General features: G+C 41.0%; 2 protein-coding genes across 2 annotated transcripts in view; both read left to right on the top strand.

Annotated features, from left to right (window-relative positions):
• The first annotated feature begins 350 nt into the window (after window positions 1-350).
• On the top strand, window positions 351-8607 carry qpct (glutaminyl-peptide cyclotransferase). The gene is made up of 7 exons (XM_069662500.1): window positions 351-482; window positions 2668-2814; window positions 3437-3718; window positions 5454-5621; window positions 6156-6255; window positions 7232-7348; window positions 7442-8607. The coding sequence occupies exons 1-7, from the start codon at window positions 351-353 to the stop codon at window positions 7621-7623; spliced, it is 1128 nt and encodes a 375-aa protein (XP_069518601.1). The 3' UTR covers window positions 7624-8607.
• Window positions 8608-10981: 2374 nt separating this feature from the next.
• LOC138591046 (connector enhancer of kinase suppressor of ras 3-like) overlaps window positions 10982-16704 on the top strand; it is a 31876-nt gene continuing 26153 nt past the window's right edge. Inside the window, exon 1 of the mRNA XM_069661544.1 lies at window positions 10982-11177. Coding sequence (XP_069517645.1) covers window positions 11126-11177 — 52 coding nt within the window. The 5' untranslated portion in view covers window positions 10982-11125. The remainder of the gene's footprint in view (window positions 11178-16704) is intronic.

The raw sequence follows: 16704 nt of genomic DNA, 5'->3' as shown, positions 1-16704 counted from the left end.
ATAATTTTAATTATTTGTATTAAGTAAAGTAAAAAGCCCTTGTTGATCGATAATTCCCTGACATAATGACTAGGCTATATAGCTATATAGTTGTGACTTCCATCCAATTGGTGTGCAGCAAATATGTTGGCCTGCTGTTGTTATTGAGCAATTATCAAAGGAAGATAAGGGGTCACTCATTACCCTATTGTTAACAAACACTCATGGCTAATGAGATTGGGAGAGGCACACATACATACACACGCACACACAAACACCACCAGCAGTGTGACGCGCTGTGGTTAGACAGCCGCGGTTCCTCCCTCTTGCTTTTCACATGATCTGTGAGCTTTCACAGAGGAGAGACAGGAATGTGGAGAGAAGCGTCAACAACGATTGCTGAGCGAAGCCCCGGTCTCTCCAGAATGCGTTTATTTTATACTGTGGCTATCTGGTTGACTTTCGTCCACTGCACCAGTGGAATTCCCTGGACACAAGAAAAGGTAAGTCAACTAAGAGAATCTCCCCAGATTTTATTTTATAAACATATTGCTTCACAGCTTGCTTGTAAATTCCAGGAGACCGTCACTAGAAGTGAAACCATTTAAAAAACTTGCCACAGGCAGTTTGTTTGTAATTGCGTTCTAATGTAGCATACATGAGGCTAAAATGAATGCTTGCATTTACTGAATAACTCCAGATATCTTGTGCATTTTTTAATAATCTGCCTTCAGTATCTAAATTGTTTTATTATAAAATAATTCCAACTGTAGGAAAAATAATCAAATTGAATTCTGTTTATGTTGTGCCTCTGTTTCCTTTTAATGTAGATTTCTAGACCTTAGATTATTCATAATTGGAAAACTTGTCATATTCAGTTTTGATTCATTAATGATATTCCAGCTAGCCTCTGCACTGTTCCCTGGCACCATTGTGTAATTCTCCTGAGATGCACCTGAGTATGCCTGGCCGTTCATGTCCCTCATCTAGGTTCTTCTTCCCCTCTCCTCTTTGCCTAGTTGCTATGGCAGCACAGTCATCGTCATTGATCCTCCAATTGCAGGTCTTGGTATTTATAGATCTTATATGGACCCCCTTTTAACCCTCTGTGAGCCTCGTGCCCCCCGGCTCTTTGGATGACTATACTCAGTCTGTGTTGCCACATAATTATACCTTTAGCGCTGTAGACTGCCCCTCTGTAATCACAGGGCTGATACCGGTTAGTCAGTATGAGGTCCCAACTCATACCATGAGCAGGTTTTGCAAGTTTATCTTTAACTTGGATTGCAATGAAGAGTTTTAAGGAATTTGAAAGTGTACCCAAGTCAGAAGAACAATTACATGTGCGCTGTGAAAAATTCAACTTATATATCAATTAAAGCATACATAAATGTGTTGGATCCAGCGTCTCTAATGAGATGATTTGCTGTGTTTTGTCACAGTTGATTAAAGATCCTTGAGTTTCAGACCGTTTGTCAAACAGAACTAGCTATGTCACAATGTCGCTTTGTGTTTTACTAATACTTTCTAACCTTTTAAAGACCAAACGATTCATTGATATTTAAAAAAAAAAATTAATCTGAATTAAGGTCATAGTCCCCATTAATTTGATAAATCCAGTATGCTTGTACTTTCCTTCAAATTGAGGGCCTGTGATTGGAGAGGCCTGAGCATTGTCAAACATGGACAATGCTCTGATATTCACTACCAGCTCTTTCCCTCCTGATCTCTGTCCTTCCTCTCAGTTCAGTTTGTAACCAGGACAACTATGGTTCTCTGCAGGTGAACTTTGAGACCAAATGAAAAAGAGCCATGGGACCGGGGGATCAATATGTTTTTTTAACCCCTGACTGTAATCTAGCAAGCACTGAATCACCCCTTGTAGCTTAAAACCTGAATCCAAATCTGTATACTGTGTCTTAGATTGCAACTGGTTGAGCTGCTATTTTACAGCATTTGTTTCCATGAAGGAATGTGAGTAAATGCGTGTTAACAAGCACACTTATCTTTTCAGTAGATCCCTGCTTTTCTAAAGTAGCTCTTATGTGTGTTTGACACCGTTCAATCAGTGTCTATTCATACCCATCTAATTGGCTCTTGTATCTCTCTGAGGAGGTGTTAGAGTGAACAGCTCATCTAAAACACAAGGTTTGATACAACCTTACCAGGCAAACAAATGTTACTTTTTATGTTGGCATACTGAATCAGGTTTTTACACATTAATAGGTAGGTGATATGATGGATTCTCTCCTTGGAAGTCCCCAGCAACATTGTTGTCCGATCTAGTAGGTTTCCAGTCAGCGGTGTGTCATCTACTTTGTTGCTCAATTAAAATGTATCATAGGAAGACTTACACTGCTCTAATACTTAAGATGTTGATCTGAAACTCTGTCACAGTAGACAGTGACTGAAAAATAGGAGCAAATGTTACATGATAATCTATGTTCTATTCTTTGTTTGCAACACTGCAGTGATTAACATTAGACCACATTGATCTGATCCCAGTGCCTTTGTTTACTTATGTTTATTTGTCAGGAACTGATACATTACATACACATGCTAGTGATACATTAACCTTGCAACAGTCTTTCTAAGTACACTTAATTCCTACCTTAATATGAACTAAACCCAATGCTGTATTCCATCCAGTTTGTATAACCAAGGTTTGCTTCCTCTTGTTCTGTTCAGCTCCATCACAGAGCGCTCACTCTAACACAAGATGAGGTCCAAACCGCCCTGTCTCACACTGACCTGGATCAGATGTGGGAGAGGGACCTGAGGCCGCTGCTTGTCACCAGGTATCCAGGCTCTCCAGGCAGTCAGGCGGTGCAGGAGGTGAGTTTATTTGCAGGGTTACATGTCACAACTAGACTTTTTAAGACTTTTTTTTGACCAAACAACAGCAAAAAGTAACATCCACAGTATCCAATAACAAACAATATATGTTGTGGATCATAGACAGAGGTTCTCAGTGCAGTGCTTCTTATTATATACAACATAATAAAAGAAAAATGGCATTTTTGACAGGGAGGGTGAGCAGGGCAAGTCACTAGCTAGATTTGGACAGATACATTATTTAATGGCTGGACAACTTTCAAAGACATACACACTTATACATGCAAACTTGTAACTTCCCTACTACCACACACAACAAAACTATTTGACATATAATGACAAGAAAATGTCAATATTCTGTTACTGCTACCTGAAAATGGAAAACGTCAGTACTATGTAGGCAACAAAATTGCAACCAAAGGCAGACTACACTAGTGCCACCATATGTTGAGTAATACAACAAATTCAGGAAGTTGTTTGATTCCTGAGAAATTGTCAAGCAACAGGTTTAATTCATTGGTTTTAAATGCCTCTGACCTAGCTTAACTTATAAGTTAGGGAAGGTTATGGTGAGGTACGGACTCTTTTTTAACAGGTAATCTTTGTGTGTTTGTGTTCACAGCATATCAAAACGACCCTGGGTTCCCTCAGAGCAGGCTGGGAAGTGACAGAGGATAGGTTTATGTCACAAACACCGTACGGCCCCCTGCCTTTCACTAACCTTATTGCCACCCTCAACCCATCAGCGAAGCGCCGCCTGGTCCTGGCCTGTCACTACGACTCTAAGTACTACCGACCTCAGTGGCACGGGATGGAGTTCCAAGGCGCCACTGACTCTGCTGTACCCTGTGCCATGATGCTGGAGCTGGCACGAGCCCTGGATGAAGAACTGAAAGCTCAGAAGGTGGTGACCTAACATGTGACTTATATCTACAACATACAGGCTATTACTGGTTTTAGTTGGCTTTTCAATGATACTCCAGCCTTTTGCAACTATGAATTACTGTTTGTGGTTGTGGCTAGTCCTGACAAGTTGTGGCCAGGAGTCACAGACAAGTCATACAGCAACAACATCAATGGTAGTAAGCTCTAGGACAAACAAGAACAAACACTAGTCTGTCTCTTCGGACCTTCCATCTTGTTTTACCTGTCTTTGGTACTCTAAAGACAAAAATATATTAACATTTTATGCAATTGTTAATCAAACCACATTAAGGGGTGTATTGTTAGGGACTATTTTCAGCTGTGGATTAAAACACAAACTTGTGGGATTAATAAACTGTGCCCATGTTAAAGTAGTGAAGGATTTAAATGGTTATTTGTTTTTTTTACGATTATTTCTTTGGCTTTTTGCCTTTATTCGATAAGATTGGGCTGCACGGTGATGCAGTAATTAGCGCTGTCACCTCACAGCTAGAAGGTTCCTAGTTCGTGCACTGCCTCCTTACTACTTGCAACTAGCTGCCAGCTTTTGCTTGAGGATTGATGCTCCATGAATTGATGGACAGAGCGTGTACAGAGAGGAAGGAACAGACAGGTAAGCCATCAGATTGTTTCATTTGCTCTGAATAGATTTATATTGAGGGTTTCACAGTGGTGAAGGGTAAGCGCTGTTGCCCCACAGCTAGAAGGTTCCTAGTTTGAACCCTGTTTAGAACAAAGTGGGCCTTTCTGTGTGGAGTTTGCATGCTCTCCCTGTGCATGCGTGGGTACTCCGGCTTCCTCCCACTGTCTAAAGACATTCTCGTTTGGTTCATTGGTGACTCTAAAATTGCCCGTAGGTGTGGGTGGGAGTGTGAAAGGTTGTGCGACCTGTCTAGTGTGTACCCCACCTCTCGCCCAATGACAGCTGGGATAGGCTCCAGCCCCCCTGTGACCCTGAACAGGATAAGTGGTATAGAAAATGGATGGATGGATAGGATAGTTGGAGATAGACAGGACATGTGGGAAGGAGAGGGTTGGGGGATGGCACAAATTAATATTCATAATCCGACTTCAGCTCTGCATTAAAGACTTCAGTTAATAGTTTTGCTTCAAAGGAGACAAATGTGTACATCAATTTTTAGGCACAGATCTCTAAATTAAAAACCTAAGTATACAGGCTACTACAGTTTTGTAGGGATTAACACAAATATTTCACAAAAAATGTGTAAGTGCATCACAAACAATTGATCCATAAGGAAATCTCTTAGTATTCATGTAGCTTGCTCCTCTGGCCTTTTCCTGCGTCACGGTTGATCTCAGACTGCTGTCCGTCGGGTAGACAGCGATCGGGCCTGCGACAGAGAGAGAGATCAGCTGAGGGACATGTTCATCAGACTCAGCTGTCTGTCACAGAGGTCACCGTGGAAGTAGGAATCCCTCTGAATACAAATACATTAGCTGCATTGGAGGCTGACACATTACCAATATCCTAGTTGATAAATGACATTGAAGAAATCGTACATTTACCATTAAGGAGGCATATTTTTAGGAAAGGGTTACAAAACTAAATCATCTAATATATATTTCTTATAAGAAGACCCGAGTCAAGAAGCAGATTTTATGTCAATATAATCTCAAAACCACTAGGGGGCAGCAAAACTCAACAAATTAAATATTATGTAGCACATGGATGACTTCTTATACCTCCCATGTAGAGCTCCAGTCCAGACCTGACCCTGCAGTTGCTCTTCTTCGATGGAGAGGAGGCTCTGTTCCAGTGGACCTCCACAGACTCTCTGTACGGCTCCCGCCACCTGGCTCAGAAGATGGAGAGCACCCCTCATCCCGCCGGAGCCACAGACACCAACCAACTACACGGCATAGTACATCACAGTTTACTCACTCATATCTGCCCAAACCACTGAGATTAACATTATCTCATAATCACAGTCAAGATCATCCCATTGTTAGCCCACATCATCTTCAGTACACTCTCTTCAGCCCTGATCTCTCTTACACACACAGACCACACAGAAACCACAGCAGGGAGGTAGAAGTCTAACTAAGCATTTTATCATCTGGGAGGCTTAGGTGTCTCGATATCAAACATCATTTATAAAACATTCTCTGATAAGATGTCAGGGTAATTGGTGCATGTTTGTGAATCCTAGCTTTGGAGAGATAGTGCAACTGTTTATCAACTTTTTTAAGGCATTCCTGTGTGGACATTCAAAGATAAGGCAGTCTCTATCTTAAAAAGACTAGTGTGTGTGCCTTCATGTAGACAGACAAATGAGTTTTGTGTGTCTTGCAGAGATAGAGTCAGTGTGTTGCACCATCACACCTCAAATGAGGGGTTCTGAGTATCTCTGAGTACAGCATCACTCTCCTTCCCGTCTCTGTTTCACCTCCTCTAGGATCTGTTTGTATTGTTGGACCTGATCGGGGCTCCGAGCCCGCGCTTCGGGAACCAGTTCCCCAGCACCGTGCACTGGCTCACCAGACTGCGGAACATTGGTAAATAATCAATTTTTTTTACTATCATTGTAAGCACTTTGATCTGTTTACTTTAAGGAAAGTTTGGCATGAGCAACACAAGTTAGTTTGATAACTAGTCATTTTATTAGTCGTCATACGTGTATCATCTTGTGGAGGCCAATGTGCCTACTGTGAATGAACTGTGAATGTTATATTTTTAAACCTTAAACAGGATTGTATTGAACATTGTGTTTATGATAATGTGCTACCATAACATTTTATTTCCTGTCTATGAACAGTTCTGGTTATTTAGAATGACAGATTTAGCCTTTAAACTGTGTTTTAATCATTGCCTTTCTCACATTTTGAATTGGGTGGGGCTGAAAAAGCTTCTGTGCACCAATCAGGATTCACCATAATTTGAATCAACATGTGATGACAGTTGTAGGTTTGTTTGCTTAAGTTTCCAGCACTCAACATAAGCATGCAGTCAATTACAACTGATCACACTACACATACTTCTGATGAGGAAAATCAGCGTATTCTGGGTTTATTAAACTATTAATAAATAATACTTAAAGCTCTTGTGAGGAGTTTTTCGCTGGTTATGAAACAGACTGAAATTAATTCTGATGTCTCTATGTGACCTACAAAAGCAAACCAGACCGTCAGCGACAAGATTGATTATTTCTATATAGTTATTTTTAATGCCTGAAACCGCTGGCAGGGGGGGAGGTGTCAGATGAAACGATTAACTGCACGCTGCCTTTGTTTACATTTTACAGAGCAAAAATTTAAAGTGAGTGATACATGACTGTTCTAGAAAGCAGGATAATATTTTTTTGTTAACAACCGCCACTTAAGCATTTACAGGACAAAATCAGTGATAAGAGCTATGGCTTTGTCCACAGGGGGCGCCAAAATCAACACAAACCGAAAGCTCTTCACAGCAGCTTTTATATATGAGTTAACGAATGTACTTTTTTAATCTTTGTCCTTCCTCTTATACCCTCAGAAACACGTTTACACTCCATGAACCAGCTTGTAGATCATCCAGACAGCGTGGAATATTTCTGGCCTGATCAAACGATCGGTCACATACAAGATGATCATGTACCATTCCTGAACAAAGGTTTGCACACCAGGAAACACAACTACAACACATATGATATTTATATATATTGTGCTGCTGTTTAGTGATCCTCATTATGTGCTTTTCTGTTAGGTGTACGCGTCCTCCACCTCATCCCGTCCCCGTTCCCGTCCGTGTGGCACACGTTTGAAGACAACGAGCAGAACCTGGATCGCGCCACCATTCAGAACCTCAACAAGATTGTGCAGGTTTTTGTTCTGGAGTACCTCAATGCCAGGCCCAACGTCACTTCAAGCCCACAGAATGCCCCATAAAAAGAAACTGTTTGACTTTTCATGTGTTGCTGTAAACATCTTCAGTTGTTATTTTATAGACTGAGAGAATACAGGATATTTGATCCTTCGTGTACACATATAATGAGTAGGCATTTACCTTATTATTGAGATGTGAGGTTACAAGGTACCAACGGTAGAAAACAGGGAATATGTTTACACATGGTTGATGCTTTATTGAGACATATTACTAGCATAATTGTATGTAAAATTCGACTTGTATACTTGGAAGCTCCGTTATCCCTTTAAGTCCAAAGTCCCCAGCAACAGCATCAGCACAGAGGATCTTCTGTGTTTCTTTTTACAACACTGCTCTCTTTATATCAGCCTGAACCCCTCGTTTACACTGTGAGGAGGCATCTCAGTGTCAATGCAAATGTCTGGGATTAAAACCTCACAGAGAAGGGACAGAAAGCAGTGCATGGGGAAAACTGTCTGTGAGCATTTAAGAAATCTTTATTTTACAAATATTCCAGGCAACACTGAGGGAGAGCTGTAGCCTTAAAACACTTGCTTATAGTCATATAGTAGCATCCAGAATCCATGATCTGTTATGCTGTGTGATATATATAAACAATATAGACATCCAAACGATGCTACGGAAGCACATTAGGCAACACATACTGTGACTCACCTGAGACGATGTCACGCTGTGTGTCCTGGCCACAGGCTGTGTGATATCTCCCCTCCTGCAGTAAATCTGTTCAGTGTTTATAGAGCAAACTTGGCAGGCAGGAAGTGAGTTTATTTGAATACTAACTCCATCTTTAGCCCTTCATATCCTGTCATCTTAGATTGTGAAGTGGATAACTTCCTGTGCTGCTGTTTCACGTACCTGCCTTTGTTTATATGACATTATAAGCCTGATATTTCATGTAGATCCCAGAATAATACACACTGCCAAAACTGGACTTCCTGTATTTTGAGGCTGAAATAAACAATCATGCAGAGTTTGTTGATCTTTACCACTCTTTGTTTTATTGTGGATATAGAGGTTGGTCTCGCTCTAATGCTTTGCCTTTGTTATCATTTAAGCTGACCTTTTGTATGAGGAAATGTTGTAACTGTAACCTAAGAATAGCTAACACCGTTTTCACACTTTTGAATGTGCTGCTCCCTCTCTCACCCTAAAAGCTCGGGCCCTCTCTTCCTCAGCAGACCGAACACCCCTTTCATCCCTGCGCTTCACCTCGACAACAATCCCATGATTCATTTAATCCTATCAGGGAGGACCTCCCCTGAATTCCTCACCACCCAAAATCCCTTTCAATCCAGCCCGCTCCCATGAGAACTGAGCGTGGCTCTGACTCTCCTGTTTGCTGAAATCAGAGTTGTTTGTGACGCCTGGCAACAATGTTGACCAACATACCGTGTCTCTGATCTTGAAGGAGATTAAAAGTATATGAGCAAGAGGGCCTTAAGTAACCTGAGACTGCAGTGTATACATTTTTTTGTCTTGTTTTTTGCTAATCAGGCTGATTCTCACTTCTTTTGTACTTGTTTCTGTAAACTATTCTGGATTTTCTATAAAGCTTACCTCAGGTGTTTTACCTGTCATCATCACCAAAATTACTCGAATGAGATAGGGTAAAGAAAATATCTGTAATTGGCTTTAATCGGAAAAAGACTACATCTTGGTTCAATCCAACCAGCAGAAAAACAAGCATGTTGGGACAAGGTAAAGAAGAGAAGCAGAACAAATTGTTGTAAGCTCTATTGGGGGCTTCCAGTATGTTTTTGCCTGACAGAAAATTGATGCGTGCCCAGGTTTAATAACAGCCAAGCTTTAATCTGCAGCTGATTACAGTGTAGGGCACAATAGCTTCCAGCTGTACAGTAATGGAGTAATGGAGTAATGAGTTAGGCAGGGACTCTCCCTCGTAAGGTGTGTTTCAGATTGTAATAAACCAATAAGATAAGGGAGGCCATGTAATGTCAGAGACCATGAAACTACTTAAACACTTGAAGGCATACAGATTGAAACTTGTGTATTGTGTAGTAACCAGCTGTTGTCACACAATAAAACTGTGCAGTTCTCACTGATCCAACATGTAACATATAATTTCAACGGCCAGGAGCAGAGACATGACATGAGTTTTGTTCAAATGTATGATTTATTTATGGCCATTCATCTCATATTGTCATTGTTAGTTGGAAATCACTACCCACAAGGTTTTAAATGGCTTTCTTTGATGTTAAAACACCAACTATTTACAAATATTTACAGTGTCAACTTACTTTGCAGACCTAGGTATACTGTATGTTTTGAACTGGGTCTCTCACATGGATGTGAACTGATTATCCTCTGTGGCTGGGGCAGTCGTCTGACTCCCTTGTAGCTTACAATTTAATTTCCCTGTGTTATTAGATTGGCAATGTTTTCTAAATTATACTGATACAATGTGATGCATTGTTGTGAGCCTAGCTGTACCAGTGTAGATGTGTTTGTAGGGCAGACTGCTTGGCCTACTCCATTAATTGTAAATAGGCAAGCTACCAACAGAGAGCAGTGGTGAGTCACATTCAGTTCAAAAGAAGGAAAGGTACCTGCTGCTTGTGATGTTTTTGGTAAATATTATATCTTGGTGAGTGCAATTATGATTGAGTACATTTACCTTATCACACTATTTATTTAATTTATGTCAGTAAGGTTTTATAAGTGTGCTACGACCAATTGAAATGGGCAAATAACATGTTTTGTACACATTGTACAAAAGTTGCCCTATGAATACCATGATACTTTCCTGTAATCACCATTAAAACAACTTGCATATCTTTTTTTAATTCAAACTGTGGGAAGCACACTGTTGTAGTATTTAAACACGCCTCCAGTTTCAAAAGTGGGCGGTTAAAACACAGAAACTACCAACATTATACGATACATTCACGGACCATCCGTAAAATACCATTATACTGCCCCGAAGTTGCCTAGACAGTTTAGGGTTGGGGTTATTTCTTTCATAAATAAATGTAAAATTTCGCTTACATATCAACAGGAATTAGAAGGATATGGAAATGCGCATCATTAATTCGATTCGACAAGTATTTACAATTTTCAAAATGTCGAGACATTACTATTCAAATAAAATCTGAAGACATTTTAATTACTTAACCTAAATTATGGAATATATCAATGTATGGCAAAATAGACCAAAAAAATCTGTGTTTGAGAATAGCAAGTTGTTTAGGGGCTTTCTAGATAGTTGTTTTGTTTTTGTTGTTTTCCGAATCTTAATTTTCCCCAGCAATACCGGTAGCACTTGAATGCAGCATTGATCCCAGACCGGGCGGTGAGGACCTGTGGGGGATTTCAGTCCAGCCTCCAGTCACGCGTGTACAGAGTCGTGTAGTGGGTGAACACAAATAGACGAACAGCACCGACCTGTTGCGAAGAATGTGACAGCAATTCGTTGAAGTTTAATTTGTAAAACCTCGTCGCCAAACTTTGGCACATTTTTGTGTCCTTATTTTTGTTTAAGAAGCCATGGAGCCGATAACGAAGTGGACGCCAAAGCAAGTTTTTGACTGGATGAAAGGTAAGTCTGGAGCACTTTGTCTGCTAAGTGTATTTACTTTTTTTTGACAGAAACAATAGGTTATTAAGAACATTACTACTATTTAAAAGTCTGTGTCTGAACTCTGAGGCGCTCCTCAAGTACCTCTAGGTAGTTTCGTAGAAACTGCTTGTGTGTGTCAACATACCAGCACCGAAGCGCTCAACAATGGGACCGCATTTTCTTTTACTCTCACTTAACAGATGTCAGCAAGTTAAGCTATTTAACTAACGCTAGTGTTATAATCCGCCCTTTGATACGCCTGCTTTACTGCAGCTAAGAGCAACGTTTGATTTGTCACACTTTTTTTCTCTTGATGTCAGTCATTAGCAGACTTAAACACTGAAATATAGGTAGATAAATGTTTTTTTCTGTCACCAAAACATTGGTTTCCAAGCGTTTATATGTCAGAAATCATGAAGTTAGACTTTCCTATAGTCTTTCCCCAGGGTTTTTAACTCAGACCAGTTTTGTTGTGTAACTGAACAAGTGAGGAATTGAACACTTCTCTATCTGTACACTGACACATTGTACTGACTTGTTTTTGATTAAGTAATACTGATGAGATACCAGTAGTACTCATTCTGATGTTGACCGCAGTTTTCAAATCACTGCCTAGTTGCATTGCTGAGGAAGTCAGTACTGTCAGAATCCCATCAATCAAAACATCATCAGATGTTTTTGTGCTTTGTAGTATTTGACTCCCATAAAAAACATACCTGTTTCAGACACAGAGGAACGCTCGCTATGGTAATGCCATCATTGGCTTAGAACCAGTCACAGCATTGGTATTCCTAGTGAGGGACACCAAATGGTATGTGAAGTATGGACGGAAGTATTTAGAGTGCTATCATTCCAAACACTTAAAAAAAAGTGTGTAAACTGTACAGCAAAAAGACTTATGGGCTGTTTATATGGTCAGCGATGGGGCGAAGTTGTTTATATTTGGTAACTTTCCAAAGCAAAGTGACTTCCTTTTTTAATCCTACAATTAGTACCTGCAGGACAAGCTGTTTTAGAAATGTCTTGGGTCTTTAACAGTGTTGTAGCGCAGTAACTGCTGATTTTGGCATGCCTGCCCATGCTCATTCATAGTTGGGAGCTAAAGGGGATTGTGGTGGGGTTAGTTTCAGTGTGTCCAGTGAAAAGGGCCCAGCCAGGGCACGCATGGATGGAGGATTAGTTGTCTACACTGGCCCCCTTTGCTGTCAGTCTCGTGCAAATCTGACTCAGCGGTTGTCTCTGTAGGTCTTAACCAGTGGATTTGCAGAGCTCCCTACGAACATAGTAGAAGTGACCTAACTTACTGAAATGACAACATGGTATATTTTATTTATCCCTTTCACATACAGGCATGGGGCATGAAAAGGAAACGGCAGAGTCATCTTCTCATTGTTCAACATTGTTGTAATGTGTTTATTTTAAACAAAAGTGGTCTTTACAGTGGAGACTCCGAAATCAGATGATGCAGCTTTGAAAGTCATCCCCAAAATGTAACTTTCCTCATTGTGGTTTCGCAAGGCTAAAAGCTGTTTGCTTTGGTCAGAGGCGTTCTCAGTGAGTGTAGACTATCATTACTTTGCAAGAAATGTGATCTGCCTTTAAGCAGTCAGAGCCACAAAGCAAATAGTGCTCTTAACTATGAAATGCAAAATACAGCACTGTTTGTTGTCATTGCAAACCACTCCAAAGATCCCTGATTGGTCTGACTTCTAACTACGGTCAGTCAAGCCTTGATGAACGTATTTAAGTCTAATATCTTTTTTTTTGTCCTTAAAATAGAGTTGTTGTTTTTTATTTCAACATGTGCTCCACAATCTTTACATCTTTAACATCTTAGCATACAAGGTCAGCAAAGTACCAGTGATTGGCTAACAAAGGGCATGTAGCCTAGTTGTCAACAGTGTTGACAGCAAATACATTGGGTTGTTGAATTTGACGTAAACAAACACACAGATGATGTGTCATTCTTAATACCAAAGACAAGCAACATCAAAGCAAAGTACAACCCATGACAAGAGCTAGGTCATGGCATCATGTTGACCTGTTCACACCAGTGGCAAACACGGGTGTTTCCAAAGTTGTTGAGCATGTGAGGCAAAAGTTGAATTAAAGTCCCAGAAAGCACTTTAAGCAGGCCTTTGCTCTCCTTTGCCTCAGGTTGTTGTCCTTAGAAGGACAGGGACTGTTTTGTGTATTGAGGCAGTTGTTAATGACCGCCATTGTTCAAGGAGATCAAGCGGTGGTTGGTGGTTGTTTATTGCCAGTGAAAGGGCATTTGGTTCTTTCAATTTAAACACTGTTGTTTTTTGTTTGGAGACGAGAGATGCCCCGAAGCACATTTCCTTCACAACAAGCTCTGATCTTCCAGCTGGACCTGTGGTTTCATGTGATTGGCTTTCCATATGTCATGTGTGGGACAACTCACCCTGGGGGAAATATAGGCTCCACATTTCTACGGACATCACAGTACAATGTTTAAAATCAGTTTGTAATCAGCTTTTGGGTCTGTTATGGTTAAATTTGTATTAATGTGAACGCGCCTCCAGTTTCTGTATTAATGTCACTATATATACCGACAAAAATACAGTGACTCACATACCCCTGTTAGTAAAGTCAAAAGTTTAAGTCATATGCTGCAAGTCATTTGCCAAATATAGTCCTGAATCCACACGGGCAATGCTTCACTGAGAAGGGCTGGCACTGTTCAAGAATGTTTTGCTCTCTAACTCAGCAGATTAGTTTCTCATTTACCAAACATACTTTATTTTTTCTTTTGTCCACCTTGAAGTTATTGGTAGGAAGACTGCCAGGTTTGAACACGGCATGCAGACCTGCACTGCTACTGTCTGACTGAGTGGCTTTTATCCAGTTCTTAAACAAGTCCAGCCTCTGGTGAGCAGCACACACTGGCTTTCCTCCAGCTTTTGCTGTACTTCAGTACTGGATCATCATATTTCAAAGCCCTGAATCTGGACATAGATTTGGCATGTGTATTTTGATGATTGGTTTATTCTGAGCAAGAGTCATGCTGATCTACTGTGGCCTGCATCAATCTCACACCCCTTTCCGACCAAAAAGCACACATCTATTCGTGGACTTGCTCTGTTAGCTTATCAGTGATGGCATGCTGGTACAGTTGCACGTGTGTCTTGTGTGTGAACATTTCCCATTCCCACATGTCTGGTATCAACGGCCAGTTGTAGGTTAAACACTTGTTCCTACAGCAAGGTTTTTTGATGTCATGTGGAGTTTCACCAAAGGTGTGTGTGTGGCTTTATCCTGGTTCTCAAATAGCATCAAAGTGTCAAGAAGGCAATTAGCTTGCCAGAGAGGTGGCACGCATGTGCTGAATGCACTTTTGTCTCTGACCAAGTGTGTGCTTGGAAAAATAACAGCCTTGTGCCTGAGTCGGCACATGCTGAATGACTCCACTGATGGGCACCTTCAGCTGCCTTATCTTTAGAGCTGATAGTGAGGTGTGGGCAATGACGGCCCATGATCCTTATCAGGCTAAAACAGAGACTTCCTAAACTGTAGTGGGAACAGACGTTGTGCAGACACCTCACCCTTATTAAGGCATCCACTGTCTCTGCTGTAGTGTCGACTTTATTGGAACAAGTGGAGTTCTATGTTTGGATAGACACCACGGGCCTCATTAATCCATTTTAGCAGCCCTCACACTGTAGGCTGTGCATATGCATCAGAGAGGACAGGTCTTAAATTAAGCAACAGCAGGAATCTGTATGAGATCGTGGCCTGATGTATACAGGGAATGAAAAAAGTGGAAACATTTATTCAGTTGAAAGTCATTCTTCTTTGTTAAAACTCCTGTCATTTACCACTTCCCAGTGATTTAGCTTTCAAATCAGCCTTTTGTGTTCAATTGATTAAGCAGATAACGTTGTTACCTTTTCATAGAAACTGGCCTTTAGAGTTCAGGGGAAGTGCTGTAAGAGGATTCCCCCCGGGGAGAGAGGACTGAAAGAAATTGGCGTGGCTCGGTTCCTGTCGGCCTCTCCATGGCCTGTTTCTCACACGGCCTGGTGTCTCAGCCTCATTGCCTCAGGAGCTCTACCATATGGGGGCTTCTTGAGGAATCATCAATAGTTAATGTCATCGTTCTAATACAGTGATGAAGAGCGAAAGACAAAAACAAGAGTCTGTGTTTTAATCAATTTAAAGGTCTTCACATTGTGTTTGAAAGTTGCCACTCACTTGAGCTTGAAGACACTGCATCCAGCTTGATATCGTGTTTGGATAGTTCACATTAATGGTCTGTTATGTGTTCAGTGCTTTACAGGGGAGAGGATTTTTATCTTTAATCCAAAAGCAGTTTGCATTTGCATGATATCCAATGTTTTTTTTCTCAGTGCCAGGAGAGCAGACCCAGTGTCACCTCGTATACTTGCTGACCTGCGCTAGACCAGTTTGCTTTTCATTCAAATCTAAAATGTGCATTGCAAATCTCCCAGATGATCTCAGCTTAGTAGGACCAGAAAGCTATTTGGCCCTGTTCCCTAAGAGCCTTGGCTTGTGAGGTGCCATGCTTAAGCCATGGGAATAAAAGCTCCAACCTGAGGTAGCACAGCGGATGCAGTGGCAAACATGGATCACATGCTGACTGACCTCTCATGCAGGGATGTCAAGTGCGTGTCCCTGGCTACTCTCATTGCTTTTTTGGCCTGAAGGCTCGCTCTAACAGTCATGCGATTGAAGTTTTTCCAATATATTAAAGTCTCATATCATCACCATACCACATCTGTGCCTGTAGGATGATTCAAACTCGTGCAGAGAAGGAAAGGGAAGTCAATGCCTGTGTTGGCATTGCTATCTAAGCACTGCTAATGCATTTATGCTCAGATAAACACAGAACATGACAGGAATGCAGTGAACTGCTGTTTTTTTCCCTAACTAACCAAACCAGCAGCTCTGCGGACGGGCAGTCAAAACAGGTCACACATGTCCTTTGTTGAATTTGGGGCCACCAGTCTCTTTTAACGGATCTAAAACGCTGAACTCAGTCGAGTTGATGGTCCTGCTCTTTGACCATAAACACACAAAGCTCTTTTATCCTGCCACCAGCTTACACTGTAATGTACTGTAATGTCAGAATGATTATGAAGTGATCTGGAGTTTTACAAACTGTTACCCACTTTTGCGTTTAGCCAGGCACTTGGGCGGTTGCCAGATCAGAGCTTGTTTAGAACATGTTCAGACTAGTCCAGATTTTCCCAGTCCTCTGCACAGACTAACTGAATTCCTGTCGAGCTATTCACACACTTTAATATTGCTGTCCCTGTAGGAAATGTGGTCTCAAGTTAAACTTCAAGAGAATATCCTGACTTCTTTTTTTTTCTGTCCATTCCATTTAGATTTACACGTTAGCACTGTGAAGGTGACACATCAGTATGTCATGTTATTGTTTGTAGGTCTGATCTTGTTTTGACTTGCTGCGACACGTCTCGAAGTCTGTCAACTCTCTTGTTGTCTTGTGACATTAAAGAGT

The sequence above is a fragment of the Semicossyphus pulcher genome, unplaced genomic scaffold, assembly GCF_022749685.1.
Source record: "Semicossyphus pulcher isolate SPU_LCO1_2020_fin unplaced genomic scaffold, fSemPul1.0.p SCAF_14, whole genome shotgun sequence".
NCBI lineage: Eukaryota > Metazoa > Chordata > Actinopteri > Labriformes > Labridae > Semicossyphus > Semicossyphus pulcher.
The sequence above is the reverse complement of the archived record's forward strand: the minus strand, read 5'-3'. Positions and strand labels throughout refer to the sequence as shown.